At 35.7% G+C, this 19,666-nt stretch overlaps 3 protein-coding genes across 3 annotated transcripts in view; all 3 read left to right on the top strand.

The window, feature by feature from the left end:
- Positions 1-6,313, top strand: part of LOC120083062 — a 12,585-nt gene extending 6,272 nt beyond the window's left edge. The window contains exon 2 of the mRNA XM_039038588.1: positions 5,939-6,313. Coding sequence (XP_038894516.1) covers positions 5,939-6,088 — 150 coding nt within the window. The 3' untranslated portion in view covers positions 6,089-6,313. The remainder of the gene's footprint in view (positions 1-5,938) is intronic.
- A 754-nt stretch (positions 6,314-7,067) lies between these two features.
- On the top strand, positions 7,068-7,767 carry LOC120082502 (60S ribosomal protein L27a-3). Its single transcript, XM_039037698.1, has one exon. It carries the CDS (start codon positions 7,139-7,141, stop codon positions 7,577-7,579), a length of 441 nt encoding a protein of 146 aa, XP_038893626.1. The 5' UTR covers positions 7,068-7,138; the 3' UTR covers positions 7,580-7,767.
- Positions 7,768-13,983: 6,216 nt separating this feature from the next.
- LOC120082952 (ARM REPEAT PROTEIN INTERACTING WITH ABF2-like) lies at positions 13,984-17,712 on the top strand. Its single transcript, XM_039038392.1, has one exon. The coding sequence runs from the start codon at positions 14,351-14,353 to the stop codon at positions 16,175-16,177; it is 1,827 nt and encodes a 608-aa protein (XP_038894320.1). The 5' UTR covers positions 13,984-14,350; the 3' UTR covers positions 16,178-17,712.
- The last annotated feature ends 1,954 nt before the right edge of the window (positions 17,713-19,666 follow it).

Below are 19,666 nucleotides of genomic sequence, written 5' to 3'. Positions count from 1 at the left end.
GTCAAGTTTTAGGGAAAACGGTTTTAGAAAACGGGTTTGGAGAAAAGGTTTTCGTAAGAAGATTTGTGAGTGTGAATAAAGAAAGAAAGATTGTAGTAGACTAGAAAGCAATAAGCAACAACAACGGCTTTATAGAGTACTACTCCGGGTATGAGGAAATGATGGTTAGTCTTATCCCCATATAGTGCATTCTGAACAAAAGCAACTGGCGCCCTTGCATATGCAAAAGGGCGAGTGGTCACTTACAATGAAAATGTAAAGAAAGCAAGCTAACTAAACTATATACAATACAGGACATGAAAATATGCTAGAAGGAGGTTGGATTGGGCATGCGGCCATGGGCAACAGGCCCTGGACAAGCATGACCGTTACATTCTCCCCCACTTAATTGGTTGACGTCCCCGTCAACCGACCTTGTTCAAAACCTGCGATGGCCGGAGCTGCATCTTCAAGTCTTCGGCCCGCTCCCAACTGATCTCTTCATCGGGGAGATCCTTCCATTTCACCAAGAACTCTGTCAGTTCTCGTCTGGGTCTTCCACTACGGCGCGTACGTTTACCCAAGATTTGTGCAACTTCTTTCTCAGCAAAACTCTTCATCGTGACTGATGGGCGCCTTAGCATGTTCCGCCTGTCCATCCTCGGGTTCGGGATGATAGGGCTTCAGGAGGTTCACACCGATGACAGAATGAATCTTCCATCCATGAGGGTAACTGAACCCTATATGAGGTTCTCCCGACCTTCTCAATTACCTCCACTGGACCTTCATATTTCCTTACTAGCCGTTGGTCTCTCTGGCCTCGGAACTGAAACTGTCCGCGTCGTAGCTTGATCAGGAACCTTGTCCCCAGCTTGAAACTCAAGGGCCCTCTGCTTCTTACCAGCCCATTTCTTCACTCTCCTTGATGCTCTTTCTAGGTAGGCGCGAGCTATCTCAAGGGTTTTTGCTCACTTTTTTAGTGAAGTTATGTGGTCTGAGGACTTTTGCCTGCATAAGGGTGGTCCACCAAGTGTGTGCCTGAGTGGCTGTCTGTCGCACACTTCGAGGGCCGCCTTTCCGATCGCGGAACTCTGCTGGATATTGAAGCTAAGCTGAGCCATACCTAACAGCTCGTCTGACTGTTTTCGACGCCCAGCCAACGGGCCATCTGATATGCCTTCCTGGCAGGCGGCTTTGCCCCTGGCAACAACTCGACCTCATGGTCAATCCCCTTCGTGGGGTAAGGACTTGGGCAAGCTTCTCAGCCTGACGTCCCGATACTCTTCCAAGACAAATAGATCGTCTTGGGGGATCTCCTCTTCAGTGGACTCAACCGATTCTACTGGGATGGTCATGAACGTGGGTTCGTCGTGGGCCGGGCCCCTCTTCAATTGGAGAGCTGAGATCATTCTCACTCCATTTGACCGCTTGATACTGGCTTGGACTACGGTCGGGTGTAGATCCGGTAATGACTAAGCATTTGGCGAGGGGCACTGGTATGACTTTATGTTCAAGTAGGAATTCCATCCCCTGTACCAATTAAAAAAAGAGCTGTCTTAAATTAAGGTAAATAGTTTATTAAGCGTAAAGTGGAGGTTGCAAGAGGCACTCGGTGTGCCATCGGCAGTCCGTAATCGAGTTGGCTGGCTTGTTCGTGAGCGGGAACAAGTGCCGCACAATCGCTAAGAGAAGCTTCCGAAAGAGCGATTGTGACATCCTGCACACTTCGGAGATAAGAAAGAACTTGGTCTTGGGCTATTTCCTCAATAAGGTCGGATTTACTCAACTTATAGGGGCAGATTTATATATCCTTACTAAGAATATTGTATTAATAGAGAAGGGCTATGCAACTGAGGGCATGTTCAAATTAAACCTAGACGTAAATAAAATGAAATCTTCTATTTATATGTTGTGTTCTTTGAATGTTTGAAATGCTAGACTTTGTCTTGTTAATAAGAGATTAATTAGTAACATGATTAGGCTGGAAATGATATCTAAGTTATCCATGAATGAATTTGATAAATGTGAGTTTTGTAGTCAGACTAAAATAACTAAAACTCCGCATAAATCTGTACTTAGGGAATCTGAGCCTCTATATTTAATTCATTCCGACTTATGTGAATATGATGTCATCTTGATTAGGAACAGTAAAAGATATTTTATTACTTTTATTGATGATTGCTCTGATTTTACCTTTGTATATTTGCTGAAAAACAAAAGTGATGCGTTTGATGCTTTCAAATTGTTTGTAACTGAAGTAAAAAAATCAGCTTAACAGAAAGGTTAAAAGACTTCGTAGTGATAGGGGAACTGAGTACAACTCAGACAACTTTAATGAGTTCTTTAACTCACATGGAATAATACACGAAAAGATTGCACCTTACTCTCCTGAAATGAACGGAAAAGCACCGAAAGGAAAAATAGAACTTTAGTTGAGCTAGTAGTTGCTATTTTACTCAGTTCAGGAGCCGCGTCTTATTGGTGGGGTGAAATCATCTGTACAGTGTGATATGTCCTAAATAGGATACTTAAATCTAAAAATACAATTTCACCTTACGAAATCCTCAAGAATAAAAAACCAAACTTATCATATTTTAGAACTTGGTGTGTCTAGCCTTTGTAAGAATTCCATACCCTAAAAGAAGAATGCTTGCTTGTAGAGCCTATGGGTGTGTCTTTATAGGTTATGCCATAAATAGTAAAGCTTATAGGTTAGACCTAGTAAACCAAGTGATCATTAAATCAAATGATGCTGACTTCTTTGAGAATAGATTTCCCTTTAAATCGAGAAATAGTGGAGGTTTGGGATCTAGTAGTCCAACCCTAGTTAGAAATCCTACCTCTACAGAAAGAAGCCGACCCATAACCTAGAAGAAGCAAAAAAACTAGAACTGTCAAAGATTTTGGGATGACTTCCAGACCTATAATGTAGAAGAAGATCGTAAAGACCTAAAAGAAGCCCTGCCCTATGTAAATGCCAACTTATGGCACTAAGTTATAAGTGATGAAACGGACTCTCTTGAGTCAAATAGGACTTGGCATTTGGTAGACCGACTCTCTGGTTGCAAAGCAATAGGTTGCAAATGGATCTTAAGGAAGAAGCTTAGACCTGATGGAAGAGTTGACAAATTTAAAGCCAGGTTAGTAGCAAAGAGCTTTAGACAAAGAGAAAACATAGACTTCTTTGGGTCACTAGAATTACCTCAATCCGTGTACTGTTTTGTCTAGGTGTCCTAAATAACCTCGTAGTACATCAGATGGATGTAAAGATCGTTTTCCTAAACAGTGAACTCGAAGAAGAGATTTATATGGAACCACCTGAGGGCTTTATAGTCCATGGTCAAGAGAATAAGGTCTGTAAGCTAGATAAATCTCTTTATGATCTAAAACAAGCTCCTAAGCAATGACATGAAAATTTTTGATAAGCTAATCTTATCTAAAGGTTTCAAGGTTAATGAAAGTGACAAATGCATATACTAATTGTTCATATTTGGGTCGAACTTGCATGTCATAAATGATGTAAAATCTATGTTGAGTGCAAACTTTGTTATGAAAGACTTGGGAGAAGCGAGTGTAATCTTAGGCATAAAAGTGACTAGGTCTGAAAAGGGAATTTCTTTAGATGAATCTCACTATGTAGAAAAGATTCTAAAGAAATATATTTACTTTTAATGTAAACCAACATGTACTCCTTATGACCCTAGTGTTAAGTTGTTCAAAAATACTGGTGACAGTGTTAATCAAACTGAGTATACGAGCATCATAGGCAGTCTCAGGTACGCTGCTGACTGCACTAGGTCTGATATAGCTTATGCTCTAGGATTACTTTGTTGGTTTACAAGTAAACCTAGTATAGAGCATTGACATGCTATAGAAAGGGTAATGAGATACTTAAAGAAAACCCAAAACTTAGGACTACATTATCAGAAATTTCTCGTTGTCCTGGAAGGGTTCAACGATGCTGACTGGAACTCCCTCTCGGATGATTCAAAGACTACAAGTGGCTATGTCTTTAATATAGCAGGCAGAGTTGTCTCTTGGAAGTCCAAGAAACATACTATTTTAGCCCAATCGACGATGGAGTCAGAAATTATAGCACTAGCAACAATTAGTGAAGAAGCAGACTGGCTTAGAAGTCTACTATCAGAGATTCCCCTATGGAAAAATCGGTACCATCCATATTGATCAATTGTGATAGTACTACAACAAGCGAAAAAATTCAGAACCGTTATTACAATGGAAAGAGACAATAAATACGTCGTAAGTATAGTACCATTACCTCACTACTGGTGCAATTAGAGTGGATCATATATGGACTGATGAAAACTTGGCAGATTCTTGGATGAAAAGATTGGCCAGAGAGAAGGTCTTCAAAACCTCAGAAAGGATGAGACTCATGCCTATAGAGAGATGAATCATTGTAAGAAAAACCCATCTCGTAGACTAGAGATCTCAAGAAATAGGTTTAATGGATAATAACTGATCACAAGTGTTAAAGTGAATCATGCTAAAATGAACACAGAGTTCCCTTTCTATGACCTAGAGTTTGAGTATGATATCCTGAAGCGTAAGAAAGGTTAAACTTAGTTCTTAATGAGATCTATACTTGATGTTAAGTGAGGTACCTAGCTTAAGGAGTATTCTTGATAGACTCACTTATATGAATGTGGAAGTGGGGGCCGTTTCCTATGGAGTTTTTAAGCAAACTCTCTAAAGCATTCACTAAACCGGGATACACGTGTCAGGTCTTAAAGCACGGGCTTTTGAACTACGACCTAGTAATGTTGTGTGTGAGATGTTGTTAGAGATAGAGTTCAAAACCAAGAGTTACTTTAGTATTTTCTGAATCGTCTATACTACGTAAAGGTTCAAGTCGTAAGACACCTTTGCTTATGCACAATACTTTACAGATTGATATTGCTCAATGAAAAAAAAATGCTTTTCTTATGTTCTTAAATTTTCAAGTGAGGGATTGTTAGTGAAAATTTTAAGTGTTAAATGAAGAAAAAAAAAAAAAGCATTTTGAGAATCCCACGTTGCTTAGTTTGGGAAGTGGAATCTCCTTATACTCCCACCTTGAGTTGTGGGTTTGGGCCCCAAGGGGTATCCATATTTTAGTGGGAGTGAGGAGATAAGCAAATGTGGGTATGGTGGACATCCCACATGCGGTGCCATCGCCGCTGCCGTTCGTCTGGTCAGGCTCCAAAACTTTATTATCTTTTAAATCTTCATTCAACACCTCCAACACATGTCGCGAGTAGGTGGCGCTGGTCAAGTTTTCTGCGGCCTACACGTTCAGCGGCTCCGCGTGCTTTGTGCGGCTGCACGTTCATTGGTTGTGCGGTTTTTGCATTGTTTTCTGCTAGCCTCTACGCCTATAAAAGGCACTAAGCCTTTTTGCATTTCAACACAACTCATTCCTCCATTTTCTCCCTCGAACTCTTCTTTATTTAGTTTCTAAGCAAGTTAGTCTGAAAGGTGTGAGTTTCCAATCGGTCATAATGCAACTCCGACTGAGACTGTTTTATCTATTTTGGGCTGTTTTATCCTGGGGATGATGTGACAATTTCGTAGAACTGCTTGCACACTTGGACAGAGCCGCGAAACGTCTTAAAGAGAGCGAAATCATGTAACGAATTTCTGTTTTGCAGGTTCTATTTTCTGACTAACGATTTGTTGCTGTCATTTTTTGTCCATCAGAGGATAGCAGTTTCAACAGAGCTTCTATCCTCCTGTGATAAGTGTGGTGTTGATTAATGCCTTCATTCAACTACCCTCTTAAAGGCTTAGAAGGAAGAAGAGAGGGGGCTTCTGTTCTTACTCTTTCATTAATTCAATTGGATTCTGACCTCGAGTTGGAGGAACTCAACTAACAAGCAACGCAATTTTCCATGTGAACTATTGCAAATTTACAATTTTGTAAGCTCTTTCTCACTTGTGTATATTAATATCATGGCAGTGCAATGAAATCAGGAAGACAAACAGCAACCAGGTGGTCATTGGCAAAATGATTGCTGACAATGATAAGGAAGACATAGAGGCAGAAGATGATGATGCCGACAATGCTGAGGAATCTGAGGCTGAAGAATTTGAGCAGGAAACTGGATAAAACTACTCTGCATCTTTGTTTCCTTTCCTGTCTTTACTCTTTAGAATCCTCAATTTGCAATTTTTTGGGGGTTTTTGTTTACTGTAAATCTGTCACTTTGGAAAGCCAGAGTTTCTGTAATCGTTGAATTTTTACCCTTATAGTTTCAAATTTATGTGCCTCTTGAGCCGATGTTACTTTGATGGATGAATATAACTTAACAACGCTCCTTTTGGTTCATTTCCAGTCCCTTTTTTTCATTTTATTTTTAATACGATGTTACCATTATGACATTGAAAGTTAAATGCAGTTACTAATGCCTTCATGAGAAGAATTATACTTGAATGGGCTACTTATTTATCTTTTTTAGTACAATAGGGCAAAGTCGAACGACATATCTTATAGTTACTAATACATATTAATATTATTGTCAATTGATCTATGCACGATTTAACGGCTATTTTGTGTTAAAAATTATTGTTAGTGTATTTTCACTCCATTTGCTTTTTACTAATCGAATATATTTAGTATTTTAGGGTAGTTGTATGATGAAGAGAAGACGACTATTTTAAATATAGTTTTATATACAAATCTTAATACTCCAAGTACAAGTATGAAAATATTTATTTGTAACGTAATCCAAAATTCAAATTTAAACACATTTTTAAAACTTTAAAATAGTATTTATAGGGGAGAGGATTTGAACTTTTGACTCATGTCTTATATCAGGTTAACCACTCAAAATCAAAAGGCTAAACGCACGGATAAAATAATGTGCTATGTAGTGCTTAGAAAAAAAGTGTTTATGTAGTGATTTTTTAAATTTATATTATTCTGAACATACCACAGATTCACTGGTTCAAAATAATAATAAGTTCGAACATGTGGGCTTGGGCCGAGTTGTGATAATCTCATGGGCTTTCAGCCAAGACAAACGAAAAAGCCCAAAACCTGAAGGGTCAGCCTCCGTTCTGAGTCCTATAAAGTTCATCCAAACCCTAATTCGGACTTCCTTGCGCTCGCCGCTCCCTGCAACTCTGAAAACCTAATTCTCTTCCACTCGCCGACGAAATGACGACCCGCTTCAAGAAGAACAGAAAGAAGCGCGGTCACGTGAGCGCCGGCCATGGTCGTATCGGCAAGCACCGTAAGCATCCTGGTGGTCGTGGTAATGCCGGAGGTATGCACCACCACAGAATCCTCTTCGACAAATACCATCCCGGTTACTTCGGTAAAGTTGGTATGAGGTACTTCCATAAGCTCCGTAACAAATTCTATTGTCCCATTGTAAACGTCGACAAGCTCTGGTCCCTCGTCCCTCAGGAAGTTAAGGACAAGGCTACTAAGGATAATGTCCCTTTGATTGATGTAACCCAGTTTGGGTATTTCAAAGTGTTGGGCAAAGGGGTTTTGCCTGAGAACCAGCCTGTCGTTGTGAAAGCCAAGCTCATCTCAAAAATTGCAGAGAAGAAAATCAAAGAGAATGGTGGTGCGGTTGTCCTTACGGCTTAGGTTTATTGGGTAACTTTTAGTTTATGATTTTGTTTCCAAATTAGTTTTGATATTTCTTGTGGTGTTATTCGAAGTATTGGATTAATGTTATCAAACTTTGTGTTTCTGTTTTTACTTTGAACTCAGTCAAGATTTTGAATGTGTTTCTTGAATTATCATCTCTCTTGAATGTTATACATTGTTAATCTCGCTAGTTTTGTGGGCTTTCTATATCGTTATTAAAGTCGCTAAATGTCTAGAATGCTACGTCTCCATGGAAGATCAAAGAGAATGTTGCTGTGAGCAGATTCTCATTCTAATATTAGCTGTGCTCTGCGTTTTACTGGTATTATTTACATGATATACTTCATTTTCAACCTCAAACTTGTGGGATTTGGAACTAGTTGAATTAATTTAGGATGCTACCTCCTTTGTAAACTATTCATTGCTGCTGATTCGAAAAGCTCTAATATACTCATTAGGGCTGCAAAGATGCGGTTTGACGTTCGTCTTGTGTATAGAATGATTAATTTCTGTTCGCCAGCTACTTCTTAAAGTCCATCTTCCTTTCAAAAGCTGCACTATGCTGATGTTCTGTAATATGGTTTGAACCATATTTCTATCTGCACCAAATCTCTAGCTGCAAGTATTATAAACCCCAATCCGAACTCCACCTTGTAGTATTTTTTCTTCAGCCCTCCAAACAAATTAGGACGAACATTCTTCATTTCTGTCCTCTCAATCATTTGAGGAATTATTTTGGAGGAAAAATCTATCAGAACGATATAAATTTCTATATCATGAAATCTATTTTATTGCTGAGTTCATCATAGCTTGGTTTAGGGGCTGCAAGAAAAAATTAGAAGGTTTCTGTTTTGAAATTCAGAATCACATTAATATTTGATAAATATTAGATTAGCCTTTAAGATTAGAGAGATTATATATAGTCCATCATTCTAAATTCTAAGGTCGAAATGATAAATTCATATAATATGAATATAACTTAATGAGAACTTGTGTTTGGTCAATGAAAGTGTCTGATAACAAGATTTTGGTTTGGCGGTTTTGGTTATCAATGAATCTAAATCTTTAAATACAATTTCTTGTTCTTAGAGATGTCCATTTTTTCTTTAGAGGGATTGGAAATGCATTCCTTGTTTTGTTTCACCAAACTCTTTTTTTCATTTTAATTATTTAGGGGACATTTGAAGGAGTATTTAAAGTTTTTTAAGACTATAATAACTATCTCTTGAGTAAATAATATTAAAACTTCCAATTAGTCAACAGTATTTTAAAACCTTTTTTTGTTACCTTATTTACTATTTCCTTCATTTTCACATTAAAATAGTTTACATCTTAAATACATACTATTATAATTTAAACTAAAATAATCTATATCGAAGCACAAACTATTATAACTCAATCATAATAATTTAGGACTATAATAATTAACTCATTCTCCAAATGTCTCTTTAATGTTATGTTATTATTAGTATTAGTAGAGAATGATATAGGGAACGGGGACTGCCTTTCTTGGTAGACATCTCTAGTTGGATTTGAGATTTGACAAGATTGAATCGACCAGCAATACATATTTATCTAATTTCAAAACCCAATCCCCTGAGTTTCTAGACCAACAGTCATGGCCATGCCTGGTAGTGGGTCATCGCAGATTAGGGTGGCTGGAGTATGCCTGAGTTTGGGTCTATCAATCAGCTTGAAGCAAAGGTTGGGAATTAGAATGTTGAAATGCTGCTGTAGCTCTCACATTCTCACAAACAGGCAGATGAGAAATTGACATCATAATTACTGCTAATGGACATCGTCAACCCCTAATTTGGAATCTTATTCAACTTGCCGACTTCTGCTATTTGACATGTCAGTATCAAAACCAAAAGCTTGGGATTCTTGGTCCTCCTTTGCCCAAAAAAAAAAAAAAAAAAAAGTTGTTCGGATGGTTGAGTTGAGATGTGATGTTTAGAGTTTATATATTTATAGAGTTCATATATCTATAGAGTTCGTATGTCTGTGTTTGAGGTTTAGAGTTTTTTTTGTCTGAGTTTATGTCTATGTTTGGAGTGGAAAGTTCATATGTCAAGAATATCTTATGCAATTTTTTGAACTCTTCCTATTTTATTTTTATGATTATTATTTTTTGTTTTAAAACTTTTTTATTCAATAATTCAATTTTTTTTAAAAAATTATATATGAATTGCAATTATCTTATTTTATTTTTTAAAGTTTGACTTTCTTTCAAAATTTATTCCTATTTTTTCTCCTCCATGAGTTTCATCTTTATCATTTTCTTATTTTTTTTCTTTTTCTTCCTATTTTTGCTATGTATTTTTCCTTTGTCATTCTTTTTTTTTAGTTTAATCTATCTCAGCATTTTGGAAGCCAACGTAATGTCACAATGTTCCTACTTTCAATTTCTCCAAATTTAGAGGATAAATCTCCATGTTTTTTGGTTAATTTTTGTTAGAAAAAGTTTTTAAAAACAAATATCCATTTTATGGTCTTTTTTTAATTTTTAATTTTTGTTGTCTTTGTTTTTGTTTGCTTTTCCTTAACTTTTTATTCCACCATTCAATTGCATACATACTTTTCCAAATTCTTAAACATTTATTTGATATGTGAATTCAATTAAATAAAAATATATTTTACAATTTCTACATATAAACATTGTACTTAAAGTGGACAAATAATATTATTTATATGATCAACAATCTTACAACATATTTTAATAGTCATGGAACGTATGAGTTGAACATGCACAAAAAATAGGGTTTTCATTAATGATTTATTTATATGTTCATAAATAATAGGATATGGCCAACAATGAGCCAATTTGTAGTTGGAGGTGATTTTCCGAGCACTAAGTTGGACGCATGAAGATGATATTGAAGTAGTCATCGCAATTTGTTATTGAATGTGGTTATCGGAGCTCAGCATTAGTAATCTAGTTGATCATGTGAAAGTAGTCGTCAAAGTTGATCACTGAAGATTTTCGCTGGAGTTTGTAGTTAGAGGTGGTCGTCAGAGTTGTCGTCAAAGGTAGTTGTTGAAGCTGGATATTGATCGTTAGAGGTGGTTACCGGAGTCTAGAAAGTGTAGTTAGATGTGGTTGCACGAAGGTGGTCGTCGGAGTTAGCACCAGAGTTGTCGTTGGAGGTAGTTATTGGAGTTCGAAATTGGTCATTGGAGTTGGTTGCGCGAAGGTGATGATTAGAATTGGTCGCTGAAATTGTCGTTGAAGTAGGTTGTTGGACCCTAGAGTTTGTCATCGGGGTTGGCCGTGTCAAAGTAGTCGTCAGAGTTGGTTTCCGGAGTGTGACAGTGGTAGTCATTGATGATAGCCTATGAATGAAGTTATTGAAACCATTTGAATAAGGGAGATTTGAGATGAGTTGGGGCGAGTTGGTAAAATATACCAACTCAACTTGACCAAATCATTTAAGGAGCATTTGATGCACGATAAAAGTTGAGTTGAATTGAGTTGGTAATTATTATTTGGAAAGTTAATTTGTCTGTGTTTGATGTGCAGAGTTGAGTTGATTTGGTAATTATTGTCTATGTTTGGATGCAAAATTGAGTTGAGCTGAGTTGGGGTATTTAGTGCTATTTTTGTAAATGAAATTGATTTTGTTTTGTTTTTTTTTTTTTTCTATTGTTGATTTTAATTTTCAACTATACACATAATTTTCGAACTTTTTTAAGATAAAAAAAAAAAAAAACTTCCAATTCTTTTCTATTCTCAAAACATAACAAATTCTTTACTAAGTATTCATATACAAAACACAAAATTTTGAATTCAATTTTTTAAATATTCAAATAGAAGTGATTATTCCATTAAAAACACAACTTAATTATTAATTATCGTAAAAATTTAAAAAAAATGAAAGGATTAGTACCATCAAATGAAACTATTGACTTTAATGTCAATCTTAAGAAAAACCAAAATATTACAATTTAAATCATAAAAAGCAACTATTAGATATATATATATATATATATATATATATATATATAATATATATATATATATATATATATATTATATATATATATATATATATTATATATATTATATATAATATTATATCAATTTGTGGAATATGAATTTATTTTTTCCTAAAACAGGTGAAATGATTTTAGAAATAGTGATGTCTATTTTTTCTACTATTATATTGCATCAGTATACAAACTATCTTTAAAAAAAAAAATTGAGTCAGATTCCACTATTTCATTAGAATTGTGTAATATTTGAAAACATCAAAAGATAGGTTGTTTAAAATATATCTTTAAACTTTTGTTTAGTGAAACAACAATATGACGTCGTATGTAATATTTTTTAGATCTAAGAAAAAAATGAAATAGAAGAAGAATAATTAAATCTAAAAGAACAGTTGCAGGAAGAAAATAAAAAAAGAGAAAGTAGGAGTTGAGAAAGAAAAGGGAAAATAGAGAAAATGAGAAAGATGAACTAGACGGCGAAAGAAAGAGAAGATGTGAGAAGGAGAATAAATGTGAAGAGAACATGAGAGAGAGAAACGACAAAGTAATTGAGGAAGTTGGAAGAGTATTGAAAATGCATGGAAAAATGGATGAGAGTGAGAGTGTTATCGTTTTATTATTTTCAGTGGTCGTCGAAGTTGGGCACATGAAGATGGTAGGCAGAGCTCGTCGAAGTTGCTTGTACGAAGATAATCGTTGGAGTTAGTAGCTAAAGTTGTCGTTGAAGGTGGTTGGTGGAGTCTAGAGTTCTTCATCAAGGTTGGTCGTGCGAATGTGAAAGTCAGAGGTTTTTTTTACCAAGGTAGTTGTCGGAATTGGTTATTGGACTGTCATCAGAGGTGATTGTCAGAGCTCGGAGTTGGTCACCCAAAGGTGGTCATCGGAGTATGTCATCGGAGTGTGGTAGCGGTAATTGCTAACAGAGACCGATGAGTGGAACCATTAAAAATATTGGAGAGAAAGAATTAGGGAGAGTTGGGGTGAGTTGGTAAAATAACCAACTCAACTCAACCCCACCAACATTTAAAGTTGGTTGTGAAACATTGAGTTGTTAAAAAATACCAACTCAATCCAATTCTCCTTAGTTATTGATCACCCGCCCAAAATTAGTAGGTCAAATAATGAAATGGTATATAATACAAATTCAACTCAACTCATATTGATAACCAAACATCCCCTAATAATATCGACGAAGATGTGATACTTAGTTGTTGGAATATCAAAATACCTTTCATTTATGTTTTTAGTGTACAAGATTTGAATTGCTATAATCTGCACTGGGATATGATGGTAGTAGAATTGAGTTAATTAGAGTAATATTGTAATTTAAGAAATTAGGGGCAAAAAACTGTTAATTTGATCATATTTAGGAAAATAGGACAGATGTTTTTGTGTTTATGAGAATATCTCTCTCAAGTCTCATGTTAGATTGTGTTCACACAACAAAAGATCTCTCCATTTTTCTAATAATTTAAAAGAAACACTTATTTTTAAGTACAATGTTGGTCTAATTAACAGAATCTTATGACTTATGAGTGAGATTCTCGTGCATTGAATTAGAGGTATGATTTGTAAACTCAAATGCCCATATTTTCTTCAAGCATTACATATGATACTCATTATTTGAAAAAAAAAAACCAAAAAACAAAAGAAATATCATCACTTTATTTTCCACGAACTTCATAACAAAGTTAATCTTATAATTCAACTGCTAACTGATAAAGCAATTTCAAGATTCTGCAAAAAGAATTGAATAAAGTTGTTTACAACTTGTTGTCCCTCTACTTTAATCGGTAATGGTTTAGTCTATATATTTTTAAATTTATAGTCATTAAGTCTTGAACTTTAATAAATAATAATTTAGTATATCTATCAAATTGATATTATTAAAATTTAAATTTAAACAATGATATAAATTTAAAAATAGATAGACTAAATCGACATCAAGTGTTTATAAACTAAGTTCATTTTTACTAGAAATGTAATCTATCAATGATAATCTAAAAAATGGATCTTATTCGATTATATTTGTTATTATTTACGGGTGCTTTGTAATTAATGATATGTAGGGTTGGAGATGATCATCAATTCAATTGCATTTGAATTATTAAAAAAAAAAAAAAAAGTACTTACCGATTATGTTTTCGTATGAAAGTAAACAACACAATTTTTGATTGAGATGATTTTGATAAGCGGGTGACGGAAGAAGCACAGAGACAGTGCCTCTCTGTCTCTGCCCCTGCGGTGATTCTTCACGAAGAATGTCTGTGTTTCTATCATAACCCTCAGCTCCACGAACACATTCTCTTCCTCAATCACGAGACAGATGTATTGTTCTTTTATATATATATATATTCTCAATAAAGGTATCATTTTTCTTAGGAATTAGTTGATGAAGATGATCTCGATCTGGATTTCATTTCAAGTTCAAGTTAAGCCTCATTATCAGGAAACAGTTGACCAGTCAACTCTGCAATTTCTTTCCGTCTTCTTTTAAACTAAAGTCTCTTTTTTTGGTATGACTTTTTCCACTAAATGCCAACAACACGGCGAGGTCAAGAAATCAACTCTGTAATGTGAGAGAAAAAGATAAGAGAAACACCAAAAGAAAGACATTTCCATTGACCCACTTCACCAATTGTTCTAATTCTCATGACTTTACTCTCAATTCTCCAAAAGAAAGTTGCAAAAAACCTTCACAGAGACCTACTTTGGCTCTGAAAATACAGGGGATTGGAACCCCAGATTGTATTTCGTTTCTTTCTTTGTTATACGGTAATGGCCGCCGCAGCTCCGCCTCCTGCCGCCGCTGCTGCAGCTGAAGAAGGAGCAATTCTTCACGAGTTCACTCTTCCGATTCTATTAGCAGATAAGATTCTGAAATTGGCTCAAGAGGCAGTTTCTTTGAGACAAGAATGCGTTGACTTAGCCAAACAAGTCGATAAAATCTACCGGATGCTTCAAGCCACCGTTCGTCTAATCACCACGACCACACAGCCGTTGTACGAGCGCCCAATTCGCCGGATCGTCGCTGATGTCTCGAAGAATCTCGAACGTGCTTGTAACTTCGTGAGCAAGTGCCGCCATGGTGGGTTTCTAAGGCAAGTTTTCTCTATGACTACCATCGCCGATTTTCGTAAGGTTTCAAGTCTTCTGGAATCTTCCATTGGCGATATGAAATGGCTTCTTTCAATTTTTGATTCCGACGGCACTGTTGGGCTGCCTCCGATTGCGAGTAATGACCCAACTTTGGCCTATATTTGGCCCAATATCGCCACAATCCAAATGGGTTCGGTTAGAAATCGGGTTGAAGCTGCGAATCAATTGACATTACACACTCGTGGGAACGAGCGGAATAAAAAAATCGTAGTTGAAGAAGGTGGGGTTCCGCCGTTGCTTAAATTACTCAAGGAATACTCCTCCCCTGATGCTCAAATCGCCGCTGCTAATGTTCTTATCAACGTCGCTTCTATTCCCGAAAGGGTTGAATCGATTGTTAATAATCCTGGGGTTCCGATTATTGTTCAGGTTCTTAATGATTCCTCCATGAGGGTTCAGATTATTGTGGCGAAATTGGTTTCCAAAATGGCGGAACTTAGCCATGTTGCTCAAGAAGAGTTTGCTAGAGAGAACGTAACTAAACCTTTGGTTACTTGTTTATCGATTGATATGGTTCTTGATGATCCTAAACTTCAATTGGGGAAACCCAGTTTTCATTCTGTAGTTGAGATTAATAAGGAGCTCGCTGGGAAAATTTCACTGAATTCTTCTTCGTCTTCCTCACATTCTGATGGTAGTAGCCGAGGGGCAAATCAGAGGAAGGAGAAAGAAGTTGAGAGCTCTGAAGTTAAGCTTCAGCTTAAAGTGAATTGTGCTGAGGCTCTTTGGAGACTCTCTAAAGGAAGCTTAACGAATAGTCGAAAAATTACAGAAACAAAAGGGTTGTTGTGCTTAGCGAAGATTATCGAGAATGAAGAAGGGGAATTGCAATACAATTCCTTGATGACAGTTATGGAGGTAACAGCTGTTGCAGAGTCCAAGCCAGATTTTAGACATGCTGCCTTTAAGATCACTTCACCGGCTCCAAAAGCGGTTCTCGATCAACTTTCGAGAATGATTCAAAATGATAATGATCCAATGTTGCAAGTTCCTGCTATTAAATCGATTGGTTCCCTTGCCAGGATTTTTCCTGCAAAGGAATCACGGATTATCAATCTTTTGGTTTTGCAGATGAAGAATATCGATATGGATGTGGCCATAGAGGCTGTCATTGCATTAGGGAAGTTTGCTTGTCCTGAAAATTATAATTGTATAGAACATTCGAAGTCGATTATCGGGTTTGGTGGTGTTCCTCCTCTAATGAAACTTTTGAGACAAAATGATCAGGCTCAAGTGCCTGGTCTAGTGCTGCTCTGTTATCTTGCACTTAGTGCAGGCAATAGCAAGGCTTTAGAGCAGGCTCATGCCTTGAATGCAATGAAGGGGATGGCTCGTCTTGCTTTCGCTCATCCCGACTTGCATGACTTGTACGCCAAAGCCATACACCACCTTACTCTTTATCAGGCTGGAGCTCATCATATCCACAGACACAGTTTCTCACCCTAATTCTTATTTTTATGGATGTTGTTGTACATTAAAACAAATTGGAGGGTGTTCAAAGTTCATAATCTGAGATAAGTTGGCTATAGTCCACACAGAACTTCGACTGCACGAGTTGTTCCATTAATGGGTTGTAGTGACTGAAAACAGGACAGCTAAGGAGAAATTTCACTTGATGAAACAGCCAATTACTTCAGGCTCTGGCAGCGCCCTTCATCTATATGAAGGTCTTTGGTAGCCTGGTAGGACACTTAACTTGTTGGCTCTTGCTTTCTGATTCTTGTTTATTTACACAAGAACAAAGAACAAAAAGGAAAGGTTTGAGTCCATAAAAAACCGATAACTGCTCCGAAAATAATTGTTTAGATTTGGTGTCTTAAATGTCTCCTAAGACTTGATAACATTGTAGGCTGCTGGTATGAGTGAATTATTTATTGGTAGCTGTCAGTCTTGGTTTACTTCTTGTATTTCATTTCATTCTTGTTTGTAGTCCAAAATATGTGCAGTTTTCCAGTGCTTTGATCTGTTTATACCTACCATTGAGAAGTCCCTTGCTTCAATCATCTGAAGTTTAGCATATTCATGGAGCCACCAGTTTCTGTGTCTATCTTTTGATAAAGATGTCTGATGCGTTAGTCCCCCGGTGCCATTACAGCTATATCCGTCCGTAGACACATCGGATCTGAACTGATATTGATTTTCGTCCACCCACTTGCTGTTTATATTGCTTTTTCAGGTTTTGGTTAAATATTCATACACCTTTTGTCAACCATTATCTTGCTGTGCATCTTGTTGTTTCGTTGCACAATTCACCCCTGTTTCTTTCGATTGTTATGGTTCTGTTTTGTCGCTTTCAGTTACTGTTATTATACTGTAGCTCCTGATTCCGGATGTGTAGTTGTCAGCCAGTCATTGAATTGTGTTGTTTCATCAGATCACTGCTTTAGTAGGCATTCTTTATAGGAAGTTCAGAAGGAAATGAACATATCACACATGTTACATGTTTTTCACTTATCTTCAACAGTTATACTGTATATATTTTGAATGAATCTAGAGGATAATCGGATTCTGTCTCACATTACGATTACAAAACCTGGAAAAGATTTGTTCCTTCGACGTTCAAGCACAGATTCAACGATGAGAATAACGAGTTTTGTATTGCTCAGACTTCAAACAAATGCCCTTTGGAGTAAAAAGCCTTGATGATGTGAACTTTGCTTGGTGTTTTTACTTCTGAATTTTGACTTCTCTCTGTCAAGAACTGAAGATTTTGCAGGGTGTTCTCCATTTCAGAAGATTTAGAGAGAAAGACACCAACACAAAACGAAGTTTCATTGAAAGCAAGGAACTTTTCCAGCCAAAGTTAATGAAGAATTTAATTTTGCTAAATGTATTTTTTGTCTCGTAATGTATCGTAGACATGAAATAGTACATGTATCGAGAAATCTGAACTAGTTTTTACGTTATCTTAGCATTGTCATAATCCGAACTTTTTGATATTGATTCGATATGACGAAGTAAATAAATTCTTCAAACCAAAATATGATGTCTTGGATATTAAGCATTATACAGAACTAGTATGACTTTCATATTGAGGAAGAAATTGTGTTGTTCATTCACTTCAATGCTTCTGGTCGTCATTGTTAGAGATTCTGAAAGCTGGGATGAATGTTTTTGTTTGAAATTTGGGAATTATTCTTTGTTTTATTGTTCAAATCGATGCACTGATTGTCCAAAATGTAATCAGAAATGGACGATTTCTACATGATTTCTTCACATTTCTCTTAATCCAGGGTTCATTTGATAAGTTTATATAAACCATACTTTTACATATGATTTTTTTTTTTTTTTGTTTTTTTTTTGTTTTTTTTACGAATATTCAAAATTAAAGTCAAGTTGTTAAAAGCTGAAAAAATAGTATCAGGACGGGAATTTCTCGCGAAAATCTGTGGATATCGGGTTCCATATGGATGAAAATTTTTCCTTTTTTTTTTTTTTTTTTTTTTAATTTATTCATTTTTAACAACTTTTAAGTTTATTATCAACCAAATAAGAATTTATATAATAAATGAGTTGTTTCCATTATATTTTATGTTCAAAGAAAATTCTATAAGATTTTCTAATAAAAACAATATCATATGTGAAAAAAAAAAATAATATAATGCTATAATTTCTAAAAGTTAAAATTTAAACATTACAATATCATATGTTAGCCTTCCATTTTGCTATGTCCAATCGAGGTTTCTCGTCCCACAGATGGGTTACTATGGGATAAATGGACATCTCTAGTATGACAAGTCATTATGGGATAAATGGACATCTCTTATAAATAAACAAGAAATAATTATGTGGATACAAACACAAATTTCAAAAACAAGAAATGAAATAATTATCAAATACATTGATTAAAATATCATATTTATATAAATCTAATCATTTTAAAAGATTATTTAAATAATAATTAAGCTCTTTTCACTTTCTAAGTTATAGATTTTATCGTTAGTATTTATGTTTATATTGGTGAATATTGAGCATGATAATCTAAATATTATATATTTTTTATGGGTATTTATACGAGATATAAGAGATATCCATTGAACCATAATATTGATGTCGAACCCTTTCCATTGACGGATATATCGATGTATAGATAAATGTTTTAATCATTGATTAAGCGGATCAAAGTTTGCTTGAGGAAGCAATTTTCTTGATAGCACATGTTGAGGGTTGTCTCAAGTAAGGCTCAAAGCCCACCCCACCCAAGCCCAAGGAAAATCAGGAGATGGAATAGGGAGCTACGTGTTCCATAAGAAAAAAAATCAAACCCTCGGTTCCAGGTCGACTAACCAAGCTTAAGAAATTATACCAAAAGGAAAATAATTGAGTCGAGTTCGATACTGAAACCTCGAAGACCATAACTATTCTTTGGGGTTACACTTCACGGGTAGATGTAAGCATCTTATAAATAGTGGGCTCGAGGAGCATTCAAAGCTCATGTGTGAGGTTTCCATGCCAACACCACACATTTTTAACTTTTTAAACCCAATTGAGATGACGAAGAAAAACACAAAACAATAGCAAGATGAATTAGAAGGCATAATCTAGAATGATAATCTAAATACAATAAATGTGGAACACAAAATTAATTATAAAAACATATAATCTAACTATTTCAAAACTAGCTATCTCATTATGATAAGCTATAGATAAGGCAAATATCTTTTGCGGGAAAGGAAAAGTAATGATGCTCCAACTTTATAAAAGGAAGCATCAAAAACTACTTTTCATTTATAAACTTTCCCCTCGGATGTTTCTTAAATTTAGATTTAGCTTTAATCCTGTTTTTTGATCAGTCATATTTGAACTATATTGCTTATTCTTTTACCATTAGTGTATCTTATCAATATTCTTTCGACAATTAAATTTAGTGCATAATACATGACCTTTCATAGATTTCTTCAAACTTTGTTGTTTTTTTGTCTTTGTTCTTTTATT

This window comes from Benincasa hispida, chromosome 8, assembly GCF_009727055.1.
Source record: "Benincasa hispida cultivar B227 chromosome 8, ASM972705v1, whole genome shotgun sequence".
Taxonomy (NCBI): domain Eukaryota; kingdom Viridiplantae; phylum Streptophyta; class Magnoliopsida; order Cucurbitales; family Cucurbitaceae; genus Benincasa; species Benincasa hispida.
Note: the sequence above shows the minus strand (reverse complement) of the source record. Positions and strands in the feature narration are given on the sequence as shown.

Bases quoted from the DNA above. Each gene is read 5' to 3' on its own strand.
- LOC120082502 (XM_039037698.1), top strand. From the start codon at position 7,139: ATGACGACCCGCTTCAAGAAGAACAGAAAGAAGCGCGGTCACGTGAGC.
- LOC120082952 (XM_039038392.1), top strand. From the start codon at position 14,351: ATGGCCGCCGCAGCTCCGCCTCCTGCCGCCGCTGCTGCAGCTGAAGAA.